The following is a 16,533-nucleotide window of genomic DNA, read 5'->3' as shown; positions in this document are numbered from 1 at the left end:
GGTTAGGGTCTAGTGATCAGTGCTGTGCTTATACTGCTGGCCCAGTTACAAAAAAATTAGACATTTTTTATTCATGTTATCCCATTATAATAACCCCTACTGTTCCCAGGTTTGTCACCAATTTAAGCACACCTTGAAAGCTGAATTCCAGAAAGAGAATAGAAATATATATGTGTAAATTAAAAATACTTAGGAATCTACTTAGATCTATTCATTCTTTTGGCAACATACCTGCATTGCAGATCAATGTAACACGGCAATGGGCTGTATTTATTGTTGTATTGTGTGTTAGAAAAAAGGGCAATGACATCACATTCATTAACTGACGCAATAAAAAAGGGTCTTGACTGTATTAATAAATGCTTCTAATGAAAATACTTACATTTATCAGTAACAATGCTGTGCTGAAGGGAGAGTTCAGATTGAGGCAGAGGTATTGATTGGCTCCTTCCGCCTAAGCATTGAGTCAATGGCCTGGATTTCATACAACTCTCCAAGGCTGGAGAAGATACACTTTCATCAGTGAAACTGGGTGATCCAGCAAACCTTGAATGGATCTAGTCCATGATTAAAAATATTTGCTAACAAATAGAAAATTACTTTTAAGAAATCTATTCCATGTTTTCTGGATTACCCAGCTTTTACTGATGAAAGTGTATCTTCTCCAGCTTTAGAGAACCTGTCCTTAGCCATGGCAATCAGCTATAGATAGCATGGAAGTAAAATTGGCCAATCCATATTACTAGTAAATATTTTAGAAAATACCAGAACCAGATGACTATATTTCATTCTGTGCCTGTTTATGCCACTCGATGTCTTCAGTTTGATATCCAGCATTAATTAAGCAACACCTTGGTCTTATCATACCCACCTATCCTGCAACTAGAACTTCAAAGGAGAAAAAGTAAATTCATAAGCTGCTTTTTTTTTTTCTTACCAGCATGCTTTTTGTCAGTACAAAAACTACCGGTAATTGCTTCCTTGTTCTGCTTCTTCCTCTTACATTACAACCCTGCTCTACAGGTCTGCAAAAGGCTAATACTAGGTCGAGTTAAGGCAAATACACTGCCTGCATTTAAAAAATACATTTAATATATTATTATTCAAAGACTTTATTCATTTGTGTCTTATATCTGCCTGGATCTTAGCTAAGGGGTGCTGATGGTAGTTTATAAATTTTGGTCCTTTTTAATGGATGAATGCAGTTGTATAAAATAATAATAATTTCATAATCACTCACCCCCTCCTCATCAATTTGTTCAATATAAGTACAGACATTAGATGCAGACAAATAGCTTTTTCAGCTACTCTTTGCATTATGCATGTGACAGGCCATAGAGCATATCGGCTCTGTCAGTCTTGGTTTTTAATATCTTCTGCATGTCAAGACTTAAAATTGCATGCAGCTGCAAAATGGCAACAAACAAAGATATCTAGAATTCGCAAACTTGAATTTTAAAATCTTTTATAGTTTGTCAGAATAAAGTTAACTCTAATATTGACCCTAGTATGATGGAGTAACAGGTACTCTTTACTGAGGCTTCTAGGAAAGCTCTTTTCAAATGTAGCCTTTCTCAACTTTTTTAATATAAGGGCACCCTTGAAATATGTTCCAGGTCTTCAGGGAACCCCTTCTATAATTACTATATTCACAGCTTACAGTATTATATATAGCATAGTTGTCAGGCAGAAAAAAATCCCACTTACATTGCTGGCTAGTGGGAAGAATGCCAATTTTAAAGATCACTGGTGTCAGTTAAACTGACCGAAGAGGTTCAAATTGCTCAAGGAACCCCTAACAACCTCCCCAGGAACCCCGGTTGACAAACACTAAAGCTACGTACACACTTCCAATTTTTATCGTTGGTAAACGAACGACGAACGATCCTGCACGATATCTGCGAACGATCGTATGGCACCGATCCTGTACCTACAGATAACGACACAATCGTTCAAAGATATTGTACACACGATAGATGCGATCGTTTGAACGATACAGGAAGTGACGTGCACCACAGGAAGTGAGCGAACGTTCGTTCACCGCGCATGCTCAGACCATGGACGATCAATGAACGACCGTACACACGATAGATGGTCAATGATCGTCGTCCAATCCGATCCGCCGGTCGTTCATTTCCAACGACTATCCTCGTTCGTCGGCGTCGTTTGTTACTTTTTTTACGAACGATTTTTGGCCAATCGGTCGTTCGACGTTCGTTGGTCGTTCATTTCCAACGATAAAAATTGGAAGTGTGTACGCAGCTTAATTCGTCATCTGCAACCCCAATCAACCTGATTGCTGGGGCTTGGAGCACAGAGATTGGGCTAAACAGGTGATTGGCAAGCTTCTATGAAAGCCAAAAGCCAGCTCTTCATAAAAAGAAACGAGGTAGCAGCTAGATGTTAATACTACAGTAGGTAAAAGTTAAACCTTTGCACTACCCTGATCAGTGGACTTTACGTACATTATTATTTATTAATGCAAGTGAGTTGCATGCAGGACTTGTAGGGGCTGGATCTGGTTAGGATTTTTTTTTGTGCAAAGGCTGTGCAGCATAAGGAAGGGCAGTGAATATCAAGGAGTAGAGCTGAATATTGATATTTAAGTTAAAGTTCAATCTGTTTATGTTTTGCCTTCCTGGGCTCCTCCCTTCCCTGCTAATCAATATGCCGAAGACCTTTTCAAAATAAATATTTCATTTTTCATCATACACTTTATTTTAGACCTTGTGACATCATTACTAGATACTACGTACCTTCAGTCCCGCAGGGCAGAGTCCGATCCATCCGGAGATGTCTTGCATTGGGTCCAGTGTCGTCCCGACATCCGTCCTCGAGCCAGTGCACCAGGCGGCGCCATCTTCTCCTCTTCTTCCGCCTTCTTCTTCCTACGTCACCTGACCCAGGCGTGAGATCGGGTGATGTAGGATGGATCTCGCGCATGCGTGAGATCGGCAAATTGTTTCTTTTTCCACTAAAAGGCTCCTTCTGTGCTCGGCCATGCACAGAAGGAGCACCCAAGAGCCTCCTGGGATGCGTGACGTAGGTATTCCGGGAGGCTTTGCGCTCCGATTCATTCTCAATCGCCTAGGCGAAGTTGAAGTTTAATCTGTTTATATTTTGCCTTCCCAGGCTCCTCCCTTCCCTGCTAATCAATATGCTAAAGACCTTTTCAAAATAAATATTTCCTTTTTCATCATACACTTAGACCTTGTGATATCATTATTAGGTCTTTAGGCTTCTCTTTGCAACTCAGGTAGATCATTGCTGGAGGGAGGCTCCAGCAGAGTATTGTACATTGCATTCTGAAAATATAAAAGCACCCTTGGCCCACAGCCCTGTTGCAACCTGTAGGTTGTCGTTTTGGAGGAGTTATGTAAATAATAAAATTCCTTGATGTATGTCAGTCTGGACATGGATGGAGATTCCTAGGCAAACTGCAGTAGTAACTGTAGTAACCACATGTAAAGCTGAGCCTCAATGATTAAATGAACTGAAATCCATTAAATGAATGTGGTGGGTCATAGACAGTAAGGCCGGGAAGGAAAGGTTTTCTGCACCTTCTAATGCACACTGTAAATAGCCCACTGTGTGCAGGTAAATGAGATCAAAAGAAAAACATGTGCTTACCTGACTGAAGACAAAGCTTGAGTTGTGCTGGACATATCCCAGCAATATTTTTTTTTCTAGTAGGGTGAAACAACTTTTATTACTACCTGTGTTATTATCACCAGATATTATATTCTAGAGGGGACAACTGCTGGGAATGGCTTTTAAACTGAGAATATTCCCCTGAAATAAATTTTACAAGAGCCCTTTCTCCTCTCTCGGTGTGTGGACAGGTTCTCTGGAGTCAAGAGTGCAGCATTGTCTAGTAGGGAAAGAAATCAATGTAATGTGGAGAAGAACATAGATGGATGGGGATAGGTGGAGTTCTGAAGCCCAGCCCAAAGAAGGTCAATGCTGGTTCAGATTTCAATGCAGTAATGTGTTGTCAGCTCCCTATAGGAAGTTAGGAGCTTACTGGACGTTTATGGACTGGTATTTTGTTGGATTGCATCATTTTTAAAGGAATAACACAAAGGGAAATGCACATATTACAGAGATTTTCAAAATATTTTTTATTTTTGTTTTGCCTTGACATACATTTACATTATAGGTGTTTTTACAACAGAGAATTTAAGGTTTGAATGTTAGATCTGTATTGTATTGTATTATATGGCTTATGTTATATTATTTCACCTAACTGGAAAGATTGAACAGCTTTTCTCTAAATCTTCTTCTGTAGTAAAAGTACTGTGATATACATTTTTGTTAGTTCTCTGTAAAGGAATTGAAAGTTATTTTTTCTGAATGCAGAAATCTGAAAAATAATAGGAGGAAGGGAATGCTTATTGTACATAATTGGTGCATGGTGAACCAAGCGCTACTGAGACGTACAGAAATCTCGCTCTGTTCCCAGCTAACAGAATGATGAATGATGACTGAGCCATCCAAGCTAGTACTGCCACAACTAATTCTTTTTCTTCTGCTCCCAAAGAAAAACATTTCCACATTTTCCTCTATCCAAATGTAATTTAAAAATTCTGTTTAAGTGGATTGTCATTCCATAAACTATTTATGGGACATTTTGGTACAGCGACTTGTACTGATGATGTGACTGTTTCATGTCAACTCATAAACAGATTATTCATTCATGTTTTCTTAAAGGCAACTCCAGCCTGATGTCTTTAACACTTTATGGCACATCCAGAAACTCTCTTTTAGCTTTTCAAGATTTGTAAATGATGCAACATGTCTCTGTGGTTATCTACACTTGTATTGTTGTGTGTCACTGACCCAAATTTTGTTGGTTCTTTAAAATAGTCATGCATTGCAAGGTTTAGGGGAGAGGTGGAAAAAGCACTTTTATCCAATCTATTTCTTTTCCCACACTCCTTCTCTGTGTGACTAGTTTCACAAAGCCACTTCTTTAGGAAACTCTGTTTGGTAATCACAAGCAGAAAAATGATCCCGTACAATGGAGGACTTTTGGTCTTGCATTTAATTGAGGATGCTAAGGGCCCACCCACAATCAAGATCATCGGATGGAAGAGAAGTGCAACATCCATTGGGGAAAGTAAGTAAAGTCCTTCCCCCAGACCTAAACAAGCAATTAAAACAGAACTAAAACTCCACTTTTAAGAATGCATGTACAGGTCATCTTTGCAATAACCTGTTTTACTTGCCTGGTGGCTCTGGGAATCTGGCAAACAGCTGAGCTGAGTATGTGCAGAGTTCGTTGCCAGGATATCTGTCACCCCAGCCCGGCCAATCGAGATGGCCAAAGAACCTCTATAGGAAAGTAAGAAAGAAGATGGCCATTCCCTGGGAGTTTAGTTCAATTTTAAGGTTACGTACACACCATTTTTTTTCGTTGGAAAGGATCTATCACGACAGAAGACTGAAAGATGCATGAACGAGCGCTTCACATACAGCGCCGCTCTGCTCTATGGAAAGGGGAGGAGGAGAACGATTTAGCGACACCCCTCTGTGCTCTCTCCTCTTCACTTGTATTACGATCCTTTGTGGATCAGCCAGGATCCATAAACGTTGTTGAACGAGTGCTGTACACACGTCAGTTTTTTCGTCTGATTTTAGGGTCTGAGGCGATTATCAAACGAGAATCTTGTGAGGTGTGTACATAGCCTTACACTTGCTGGAGCTTAAGTTCAGATTCAAAGTAAACCTTTGGCTATAGTACAAGCTTGAGATAGACCTAAACTCAAAAAGTGAAGATTTGCTACCTGATAGGTAATATCTAGAAATGTAAATTTGAGGAAAACAATACCCTAAATACTAATAAATTTAACCTTTGCCTAGAATTCTTGCCTTAGAAGTACACTTAGAAGAGTGCACATTTTGGTACATGATCTGCAGCACTCTAAAGATGTAGTGCATGCTCATATAGGAAGATGCTACTCAAATTACTATCTTTTGGAGAAGTTTTGGCTGTTCACTTTCCAAACTGAATTGTCACCTTGAGTTTTAAAGCTGAAGAGCTAAATATACCCTTATTTTGTTGCCTGCCAAAAGGATTACTATTTTTATCCATTCAGCCCTAAGATTTACACAGCTTTGTTTAATGGGGTAAAAGACCTGACTTTTTAAAGCTGCATTTAAATGGCACCACCAGGTCCTGTCCTTTCTACAGCCTGTGGCTGGTCAATTCATGAGCAGTAGCAGACTGGTGAAATCATCCCTGTGATCTCTCCTCCTATCAACATGTAGCTTATTACACAGATGGATGATAGTACCACTGGCTGGCTTATTGTGCTGCTCTTGTTTCTCTTTGTGTAAACTCTGCTAAAATGAGATTGCAGCTTGCATTTAAGTTTACCTTTAAATATTTATTTGGAAAATGAACACTTTATATGAATAATAAAACACTGGTAAAGATGAGAATATAAACGTAAACATTAAAAAATAATGTCAACCACCAACTATTATGGTTTCCTTTTGAGATTTTGAAATTGAGTAAATGTGGGCAAATCAGATTTTGAGATATCTATATATCTACTGATCAGGAAGACAAGGCATGGAATTTTCCTTTACATTAGGCCATGGGGGTGAAGAATACCTTGATAGTCATGAGGTTATCTGCAAATGATATAAACTTTCTTATTTCTATATTTATCTGCCAGTGTATGAATCCTGTCAGCAGTAAATCTATCCATATGTAGCAGCAAGGTCATAACAAAAATTATCCAGACGTACACACATTAGAAAGGGCATTTAACATTTTCGTATTGGTGTACATATCTCAAATTGTATAAAGTTTGTGCATCTAGAATTAAATATTTACAGAACAAATCTGGAAGTTATAGATTAAATCTATGGGTTGAATTGTCCACTGCCACCTGTACTCAGGCCCCACTATCACTCCTGGTCAACAAGCTTCCTGAATTAAAACCCTCAAGAAAACATGTCAGGGCTGAAATATAGAAGCTTTTATTATCAGCTTGTTCTTCCAAGCTGTCATCCTCTCCCATGCTTTACTACCTAAAGCTAACTTCCAGGCAAACTATTAAATCCCACCCTCACTCTCACCTAACACCATGGGACTGATTTATTAAAGCTCTCCGGAGAGGATACACTTTCATCAGTGAAGCTGAGTAATCCAGCTAACCTGGAATGGATTTCCCAAAAGTCATTAGCTGTTTGTTAGCAAATGTTTACAATCCTGGACCAGATCTATTCCAAGTTTGCTGGATCACCCACCTTTACTGATGAAAGTGTATTCTCTCCAGCCTTGGAGTGCTTTAATAAATCAGGGCCCATGTCTGTAATTCCTTCCAGTGCTCCGAACACCTGGCACTGATCTATGACACTGCTCACACCCCAACCTTCACATGTGTGTATGCACATGTATGTGTATATATATATATATATATATATATATACTACCTTGCATTTCTGTCCACCAAGTCATACATTTTACATATCTCTACATACGTCTGCCATACAATTGATTTCTGTTTGACAGCTGCTGAGATGTGATTTTAATTTGCCGCAATTAAGTAATAGTTAATAGTCTCCCTGAACCCCCCCCCCCCCCCCACCGCTTTGGACTGGGTAGTGAAAAGAGAAGCAGCACACTGATGAGCTCATGAAACCAAGTTTTTATTGTACATAAACTCAACTCATGTCTGCTTTAACTCAGATATTGTTAAAGTAAAGGAAAAAGCTTTGCTAATTAGAATGATGGTAGTTAGAACCCAAGAAAGATCAATGTTATATAAGAGTGTCTTTTATAAAATGTAGGCTGTTATATAAATAAATAAAATAACCATTGTTTGCAAATATACATTTTTATTATCTGCATACTGTTAAAATCTGGTGGGAGAAATATTTCAAAACATCATCTTCATCATATCCTTAAAATTTAAATCATGTTCAATTAAGATGAATATAACAAAGGAGAACTTGTGGTACAGATCTAGGAAGCTGGTTATCCCATAGCACTGCCCAGAGCATGCAAAGAGCAATATCACTGTGACCTTTCTTCTGCGACCTAAAGCTCACTTATTTAAATCTCCTATTAAAAAAAACCCGGATGGCTCAGTGGCTCTGTGTACGCAATAAAAAAGGAAATCAACAATGTAAGAAATGTATATTTTATTGTAGAAACTCTTTAAAAAAAACAAATAAAAACATTGTCATATCTCTAATTAGGAAAGGGGGCGCGTTTTGGAATATAATTCTGTTTTTCCATTTGTAAGAGTCCCATAAACAAATGCCAAGCAGCTCATTGACTTATAACTAGCTAGGAATGTTAGAACTGCATGCTTTTCTCATGTCTGAAATATATCTACTTTGCATTTTCTCCCTTGGTTGTATTGGTACAGAAGTTGCCCTTGTTATGGGTCACTTGTGTGTTGTTCAACCGTTGTATATTGTGCTTTAGTAGAGGCTACATATTTGCTAATGTGTGGAACTAAACATTCAATTTGTATTGTATCCCATCAACCTACCTATTTTACAATTTATGGGAAGTGCATTAGGTGAAATATAAATTATTCCTTCTTACTAGACCATCATCTTCCTAAAATGTTTGTCTGTCACTTTGATCTATTAACTTAATTATTTCCTTAGTCATTGAACCAGAACAAACCTTGAGTTTACACTTTATTTGTTACAAGTTTGTTTTGAGTGATTGACTTATTACGCATATCAAAATCATCCGGTCAGCTAGCATTATAAAATGAATGTGTAGCTCACACCATATACCTTTTTCATGTTAAGCTGATGCATGCCAAGTATTATTTTATTGTAGCTTTTTCAGAAACATTACTTATCAGAAAGTTTAAAGAAATCCCCCGTTCCTTTAATTGCTTTTTTTTCCGCAAAAAGAGCCATAGTCAGACATTATACAGAGTCATCATCTACTTCCTGGATTAAAATATTGGCTCCAAGATGACACGCTGGTACCTGTGCAATTCTGCCAGCAGCACACCAATGACATCTTCTTAGGCTGGACAAAGTTGCTGGACTGTTGCTGAAGGGCTACATTTTAAATAATAGAAGTGAAGCTTTTTATATGTCGCTGTATAGTGTGACATATCAGGAATGTATTTATGCAGATTTCTGAAGTTACTGATTTACTGTACCTTTTCTCAATACATCTTGAGAACAGTCAAGACAGCTTAATTCTAGGTTTGTCTCCTGGCTGGCTCGACAAAATTGTTAAGAATCCAATTTACTTGATATTTTTAAATGATTTGCACATTTTAAATAAAAAATGATTTCAGAGCTTGATGATGGTTGCTGCAATTGTCACAAACACATTATCAGCCTTTATGAGGGTGTATGGTATGCGTTCAGAAGTGTGGGTGAATATCAGCCAGTCATGGAAGAAGTTGAGGTATTACATCTTTAATGGATAACTACATTTAAATACAAAATGCTGATATCCTGTTTGGCCCCTTCACCTGACCCGAATGAGTTCACCTTCCACAGATCTGTATGGTCAAGATCCAATGGCTGCTGTTCTGCTGTTTGCTGATATCCAGTGCTGTTTCAGTTAAGCCTTCATATTACATTCCAGCTTTTCGCTATATATAAACCATGGCTACTTTTAATGTGTCTAAGGGGCAGTCATATTTTTTCATTACATGCTCAGGTACTGATTTCAGCTTTGCAGTGCACGTAACTGTTTCTGTTTATATTGTACAGTATATCCATGTCAGCTGACAGCATAAAACAATGCTCTCCCTCCTCCACTTTATCCTAAATTGAAAAATGATTGACTTAAGATACACTTTAACCTAGTCCTTGTTTTTGTCAGATGACTGTATTCAGGCCTGGCAATTGGGCGTAACTCATAAACGCTGTCGTTTCTTCTAAATCCTGTATAACTTCTCCTTGTACATTGCTCTTTCTTTCTCAATATCCTGTTGGTGTTTGGATGGATGTCTTTATATGTAGCAGTTGTAGTATAGCCTACATTTCAATTATTCTCTTTATACACTGACTCCAACCCCTAGGTTTACCTTCTGTGAGAAGGAGATCATATTTACAGCCCACACAGCTTAGGATGAGCAGATGCATTTTGTCTCAAAAAAAATGATGTAAATGTCTCGTAAGAGGATCCACGAGCTGCTGTATAATTAATTTTCTGCTTTAGGCAATTTTGACATCGTGTAACATTATTAAGATGGCGTGATTTATTACATTGCTTCGTCGAGGAAAGAGATTGCATTACAGACTTTGAAAAGTGGGTGGCCAAGGTGCACATCAGTGAGGAGTAGTTACTGCACCTCTTTGTGTAAGGAGGTAATGAATAATTTCAGTAGTATTTATCTTAAGGATTAACTTGTTATTGTATGCACTTGTCAAAAATAAAAACCTAACCTTGATCCAACCTTTCTGACATAGCTTCTGTTTCTTGTCCAGGCCTTGCTGTAAAGAAACAGACCACCTAACTGCTTATTACTACTGAGAGTAGTTTGGTGTTCTGGGAATTACAGGTCCTGATTTGTGCATGTGCTAGGGTTCCTGGCTTTTGTAAGGCCCTGAGTCTATTTGTGCAGATGTTTTTCATACCTCTCAAGGATTGAATCTGTACAGGTGCAGCTGTTATAGGTCCTTATAAGTCCTAAATCATCGCATGAGTCTGTGCATGTGCTAATGTTTTTGGCTTCACACAATTCCTACGTTTGTGCATGCACAGTGGTTCTTGGTCTCTTATAGGTATCCAGTCTTTTTAGCTACACCTGTTCTTGTCTTCACAGAGATCCTTACTCTGTTTAGGTACCCTTGTTCTTGGCTCTTCAAAGGTCCTCAGTCTGTTTAGGTATCCTTGTTTTCAGATTCTTACAGGTCTTGAGTCTGTGTGGGTTCATCTGTTCTTGTCTCCTTAGAGGTCCACGTACTGTTTAGGTGTCCTTGTTCTTGGCTACAAATCTAAATTATGCAAGGTTTTTGGTTCTTAGCCACCTACAATCTTTCTAAAGAAAAAGACTACCTTATGGAACAGGGGGCTGAAGAAATTTCTGAACCCAGCTACAATGAATTACATTAAAGACCAACGTGGGGCACCATCTGTTTGTCAGCTTTTGAGGAATTAGATGAATTATATGGACATGCTTTTCTTCCACCTATGTCCTTTAGGTATCAAAGCAATAGTGACCATATATATCTAAAGTGTAAATTAACATTATTCTTATGCTTTTTTTTGGAACCAGCAAATGAATCTTTTACTTTTTTCTTTGGACCTTCTCTCATTCCTAAAGGTGCTATACTTATTTCTTCTATCTCCCTCTCTCAAACTGGCCATTTAGCTTTAAATCCTTTGAAACGGCCCCGTAATGCACTTCTACCTGCTTTTCTTCTTTATCTTGCTATAGTTTACACCTTCACTGGAACCTTCCTTGGCGCTAAACATTACCATTGTAACCTGGGTCTAGGCCTCCTGATGTTTTCTCAGTAAGATTACAAAGAATCTGGAAAGTGAGTGGATATGTAGGCTGACTACATTTCCCAGATGTCAGCAGCGCATTATTAAATTTCATAACACCAGCAGATGCAGCCTCACAACCATTAAAATTATTTTTTATAGTTGAAGGTCAGACCTATTTATTTTTAGTTTATTTTAGGGCTATTTCGATGTTTTTAAACTCTTGTTTATATAAAAAAATTTTGTTTCACAAATAATCATTTACTGTATGACAAAAGATTCTCAGAGCACTGTGCATTAGCTAAAAAGACAGCATTTCAGATGCTGCCTACTACATGGCCTTATTGGTCTTATTCATTTATCATTATATCTCAGCCATTCCAAAAGGCATAAGTCACTGCAATACGTCATTCAGTTCTGTGTGTATGTAAAACTTAAGTTATTAGGCTTTTTAAACAACCATTTTTTCAGCAATGGATGTAATTGTTGCTATTTTTTGTATTCATTATTTAGTTTTTGTACTGACTCTCATTTAGTAAATCTACATGAATCATATACACACACCTTAATGAAAATAAGAGGTGCAGCAGCTCCTTATACAGTAGCCATCTTGGCATCCTAATGTATGTTGTGTCTGGGTATAGAATCCAGTACCCATATTTACATTTTTTACCTCCATACCTGAACTCCAGACCTGACCAGTCTATCCTCCCAATAAACTATATAACATATCCTTTTATACATTCATGTGGAAGAATTCATTTTCCCAGGACTCTGCTTTGGATAGCTCTTTCATATAGTCAGTTCGTCTGTGGTTCCTGCATGCATTTTTGCAGGCAATACCAAGCACTAATCAGCTAAGTACGTTAATCCTCCTTAAAGGGTAAATTCTTACTTGACCTCTAGCTATATACAGCACATGGTAACAGCATTAAACAGTGACCCTCCTCTTCTGCTTTTCCCACATTGCTACCGGGACAGCACATCAGGTCGGACATGGCACCAACACGTTAGGCACTAATACAACTGGGTCCCTGGTTCCACCTTGACAGAGCATGTGGCATCCACGGAAGGCAATATTAGAGCAATAATTAGAAAGGTTGCAGCTGCTTGATGATCAGTCTGCTTGTATGTTTTCACCGGGGATAGACGGATTAAATGACAGTGGCAGCACACTCAGGAATTGATGCATTCACATGCAAACAGTCTTCCCTCTCTCCCAGATGTGCGCCGGCTGAATGGGAGGTAAGAATGGGACAACTGCATTTCTGTTTCCTATAGAAATTCACTAATCCTCTGGTTTAATCTGCTGACATCTTCCTGTAAGATTTATCTTTCATTTTGATTGTGTTTTATATAAAAATAATATTCCAGAGGCATAGAGTTTCTATGACAGCCTTGAAATGAAATATAGAAATAGAGAATACTATATATTTGTACAGCTGAAAAAAGTGAGTGTGTGCAATTGGAAATGATCAGCTATTTCACTTTAATATGAAGATTTGCTTATGTATGTTTTTTAGAATGTTGTCTGGCTGCTGCAGAGCCTACATACAGTATATAGATTTGGAATTGCTTATGGTATCGACCAGGATGATTTTCACATTGGCAGCCCAAAGAAGATGTAGGCCATAACTGTGGCAGGTTAACCGCTCCCAAAATGCGCTGGGGTAGGGATCACAGATTAGCACGCTGTCTTTCCTCCCACTTATGTCACCGCTTGCTGCGTAGTACAAAAACTAGGTGAAGTTACAGCTTTTGTCCTTTCTGATATTATATGTTCATATTCATTGCTGTTACTTCGTTTTTGCATGTACCACAGCAATGGCCAATTGCACATCAATGGATAGGTTTCTGATGAGAATACAGTGGAACTTACTGCTAAGTATGTTGAAATGAACATTATAGTCTTGTAGGCCCTTAAGAATGGATGACCATGAAAAGTTCATTTAGAAGATAAGGACAGTATGTGAACCTATTATAGGAAGTACCTGAACAAGTCTCCATGTGGCAAGGTTACTAGATATTACACAAAGTTTAAAATTACTGGGGGTTACTGGGGTTAAGACACTTAGTCATTGTTACATGGCCTAAAGTATTTACTCAATGAGGTTTAAACTTGATATTGTATTTTAAACATATTTTTAATTTTTAAAAAGTCTTTTCATAAAAGAAGACTTAGTGGTCCTACCAGGAAGGTCCTTGTTTAGGAACTTTATTTTCCTACATTGTCATCCTACCAAATGGGCTCCAGATTGAAACCAAGATATTGTTGAAATGCATATTATTCAGGCATGGTGCACACCATATTTTTTTTACGGACCTTTACTATACACCAGTGTTTTTCTATCAGGGTTTCTCCAGAGGTTGCTATGGGTTCCTTGAACAATGAGCAATTTGTGCCTCTCAGGTTAGTTTTCGTGTCGCCAATGATCGTTTTGGCTATCTGTAAGAGTGACATTCTTCCCAATGGTTAGCAATTTCAGAGGTATTCCTCTCATTGACCACCACCACCACAATAATATATTGTGAACTGTGGATATAGTAATTTTGGAAGGGGTTTCCTCAGACCTGAAAGTTATTAAGGGTTCCCCCATGTGATCAAGAGTGAGAAAGGCTGCTTTACATACATGTTAGAGTGTTAATCCTTTAAATGCTATTCTAACATAAAAGTTCCAAGAAACCTTTTACTTGCAAATAGTTATATTAAAATAATATTTAATTAACAAAATTAAGGGATCTATAAAGACTTTATAACATCATTAAACAGAAGAGTTTGAATTTAATGGGATCCTTTGTGGTATTACAAAATATTGTTTATTTATTTTAATTATAAATGTCTTTTATAACTATCACTTATTCTATTTCATTACCGCCTGCTCATGACTTAGGCCCTTTTGCTGTTATATTTTCCACTATTGTATCCTTTAATTAAATTATTACTGTTTTTGTAGACTGCACTGTGTGTACATCTGGTGTGTTCTTGGTGTATAATTTTTGGTAATTATATCTTTTATGAAAGCATTAATTTGTGCTTTCTTGGCAAGTTCCAACAACACTGTTGTTCAACAATAAAAAGGATCTAGCTGTGCATAGTGTGGTCAACCATGTTGTAAAATAAAGGAGCCTTGTACTCAGAGAAGTATATAGGCTGCCATTGCTTCTATCTCCTGAAAATACTTGTAATTTGGTTATACTTTACTACTTTTCCATTATTTCCATTTCTATTTTGAAAGTGTAACTATGTGTTCTCTAATATTTCAATGCTTCCATAGCTTTGGTGACCCTTTATTGCAGAATGACTGTACTGCATAAAAGTGAGCTATGCAATGATATTCCACCTCCTAATTATCAGCTGAATGAGCCTTCAAAGCAAGGCATAAAGAAGACAAATGAAGAAGGAGAGCAGGAAAATGTCCTTTATTGTGTAGGGATTTCAATCCATTTGTGGTAGGGTTGAAATGGTAGGATAGGGCAGGAACAAGAGAAATTACTTACATTGGGAGGCTTCTAGAAGCCACAAGGGATCTGCAACCTTTGATGAAACACTTGTGGAGAATATAACTGTCTTATTGCAGCGTTGAGATTGGGTTGTTGTGTGTGTCGGTCTCTATATCTGTAGAGTGATGCAATCATGTTTCAAGATAGGATACAAGAAGAGAAATAAGTGCCCACTTTTTTGATAATTTGGTGGAGGCATGTACGAGTTTCCATTACCAAGCAAAGGAGAAGCTAGTTGAATTTTGAAATGTCAAAGCTTGGTTAATGAGGAACATATAAAGCAGGGTTTCTCAACCAGCGTTCCTCCAGAGGTTGTTAGGTGTTTCTTGAGCAATGAGCAATTTGTTCCTCTCAGATCTGTTTAACTGACACAAATGACCTTTTTGGCTACCTGTAAGGATGCCATTCTTCCCACTAACCAGCTATGTAAGTGGCATTCCTCTAGTTGATCACCATTCCTATTTACTGTGATTTGTGGATAAATTAATTACAGCGGGGTTACCTAAGACATGAAAGTTATTTCAAAGGTTCCCCCACAATAAAATAGCCAAGAAAGACTGATATAGTCTGTCGACACATTACTCTCTAGAAAGTTGAGAATGCAATTAAAGCCAAAACAGTTTTTCTGATTTGAATAGGATATGCAAAGGGTAAACACCACTGCCAGTTTTGTTTTTGTTATATGTGTCTCATTTGGGAGATTGTCTTTCATGTCTTGTCCTGAACAAAAACAGGAAGTGAGAGGATATGTTTCCAATGTTAGGGAAGTCCTCTCTTAGGCTAGGTACACACGTGCAATGGTTCCCATCTGATAATAGGCTCGGGGCCGATATCGGACGAAAATCTGGCGTCTGTACAGTGTTCGTCATACGTCGTCCGAATGACTGTCCTGGCGGATCCATGGACAGTGAACGATCGTAATAAAAGTGAAGGAGAGAGAGCACAGCAGGGTGCCGGTTCATTGCCCCCCCCCCCCTCCATGGAGCAGAACCGTGCTGTATGTACATTGCTCATTCATGCATCGTGCAGTCGTTTGTCGTTGCAAAGAATTGTGAAAGATCCGTTCCAACGACAATTATTGCACGTGTGTACTTAGCTTTAGACATTCGTTTACAGGCCAATCATCCCCATTGGAAGGATCACTTTTATCTATTTTCTGGTGGCAACTCAACATTTCTGGTTTACCCTGATTTTCATTTCTTGTGACATTGGGGATCTGGCCAGTAAGAGAAAATGTAAAAAAAGGTTTTGACCTTTGTTATACTTTAAATGGATAGTTTTCATATTGTTTGTTTTAGGTACAAAAGTAAAGAGAATGGTCTATTAGGAATGCTAAGGCCTTTGTATCTGTGTTTGGTTCATGTTAGAACTCATTCCCACACTATAAAGTATCTGGGTTTTTACCTGACATTTAGGCACTTCAAATTATGAATGAAATTGTGATTAGTACTAGTCACAATTATTGACTAGTGTTGCTTCTCACATTTAAAATTAGATTTTCATTGAACTGCATGGGTGTTCTACTGCTCATCAGAATTAACTGACCTCTTTCTGCACTGCTCTGTTTAGCCATCAGGATCAGGAAGAAATAAATA

General features: G+C 38.1%; 1 protein-coding gene across 48 annotated transcripts in view; it reads left to right on the top strand.

The window, feature by feature from the left end:
• Positions 1–16,533, top strand: part of RIMS2 (regulating synaptic membrane exocytosis 2) — a 384,644-nt gene that overhangs the window by 148,250 nt on the left and 219,861 nt on the right. The window contains exon 1 of one of the 48 annotated variants that reach the window (XM_072410790.1): positions 12,422–12,682. The exons of the other annotated variants lie outside the window; for them this stretch is intronic. Coding sequence (XP_072266891.1) covers positions 12,624–12,682 — 59 coding nt within the window. The 5' untranslated portion in view covers positions 12,422–12,623. Of the gene's footprint in view, positions 1–12,421; positions 12,683–16,533 lie in introns of those variants that run through there. 48 annotated transcript variants of the gene reach the window in all.

Source organism: Pyxicephalus adspersus, chromosome 5, assembly GCF_032062135.1.
Source record: "Pyxicephalus adspersus chromosome 5, UCB_Pads_2.0, whole genome shotgun sequence".
Taxonomy (NCBI): domain Eukaryota; kingdom Metazoa; phylum Chordata; class Amphibia; order Anura; family Pyxicephalidae; genus Pyxicephalus; species Pyxicephalus adspersus.
Note: the sequence above shows the minus strand (reverse complement) of the source record. Positions and strands in the feature narration are given on the sequence as shown.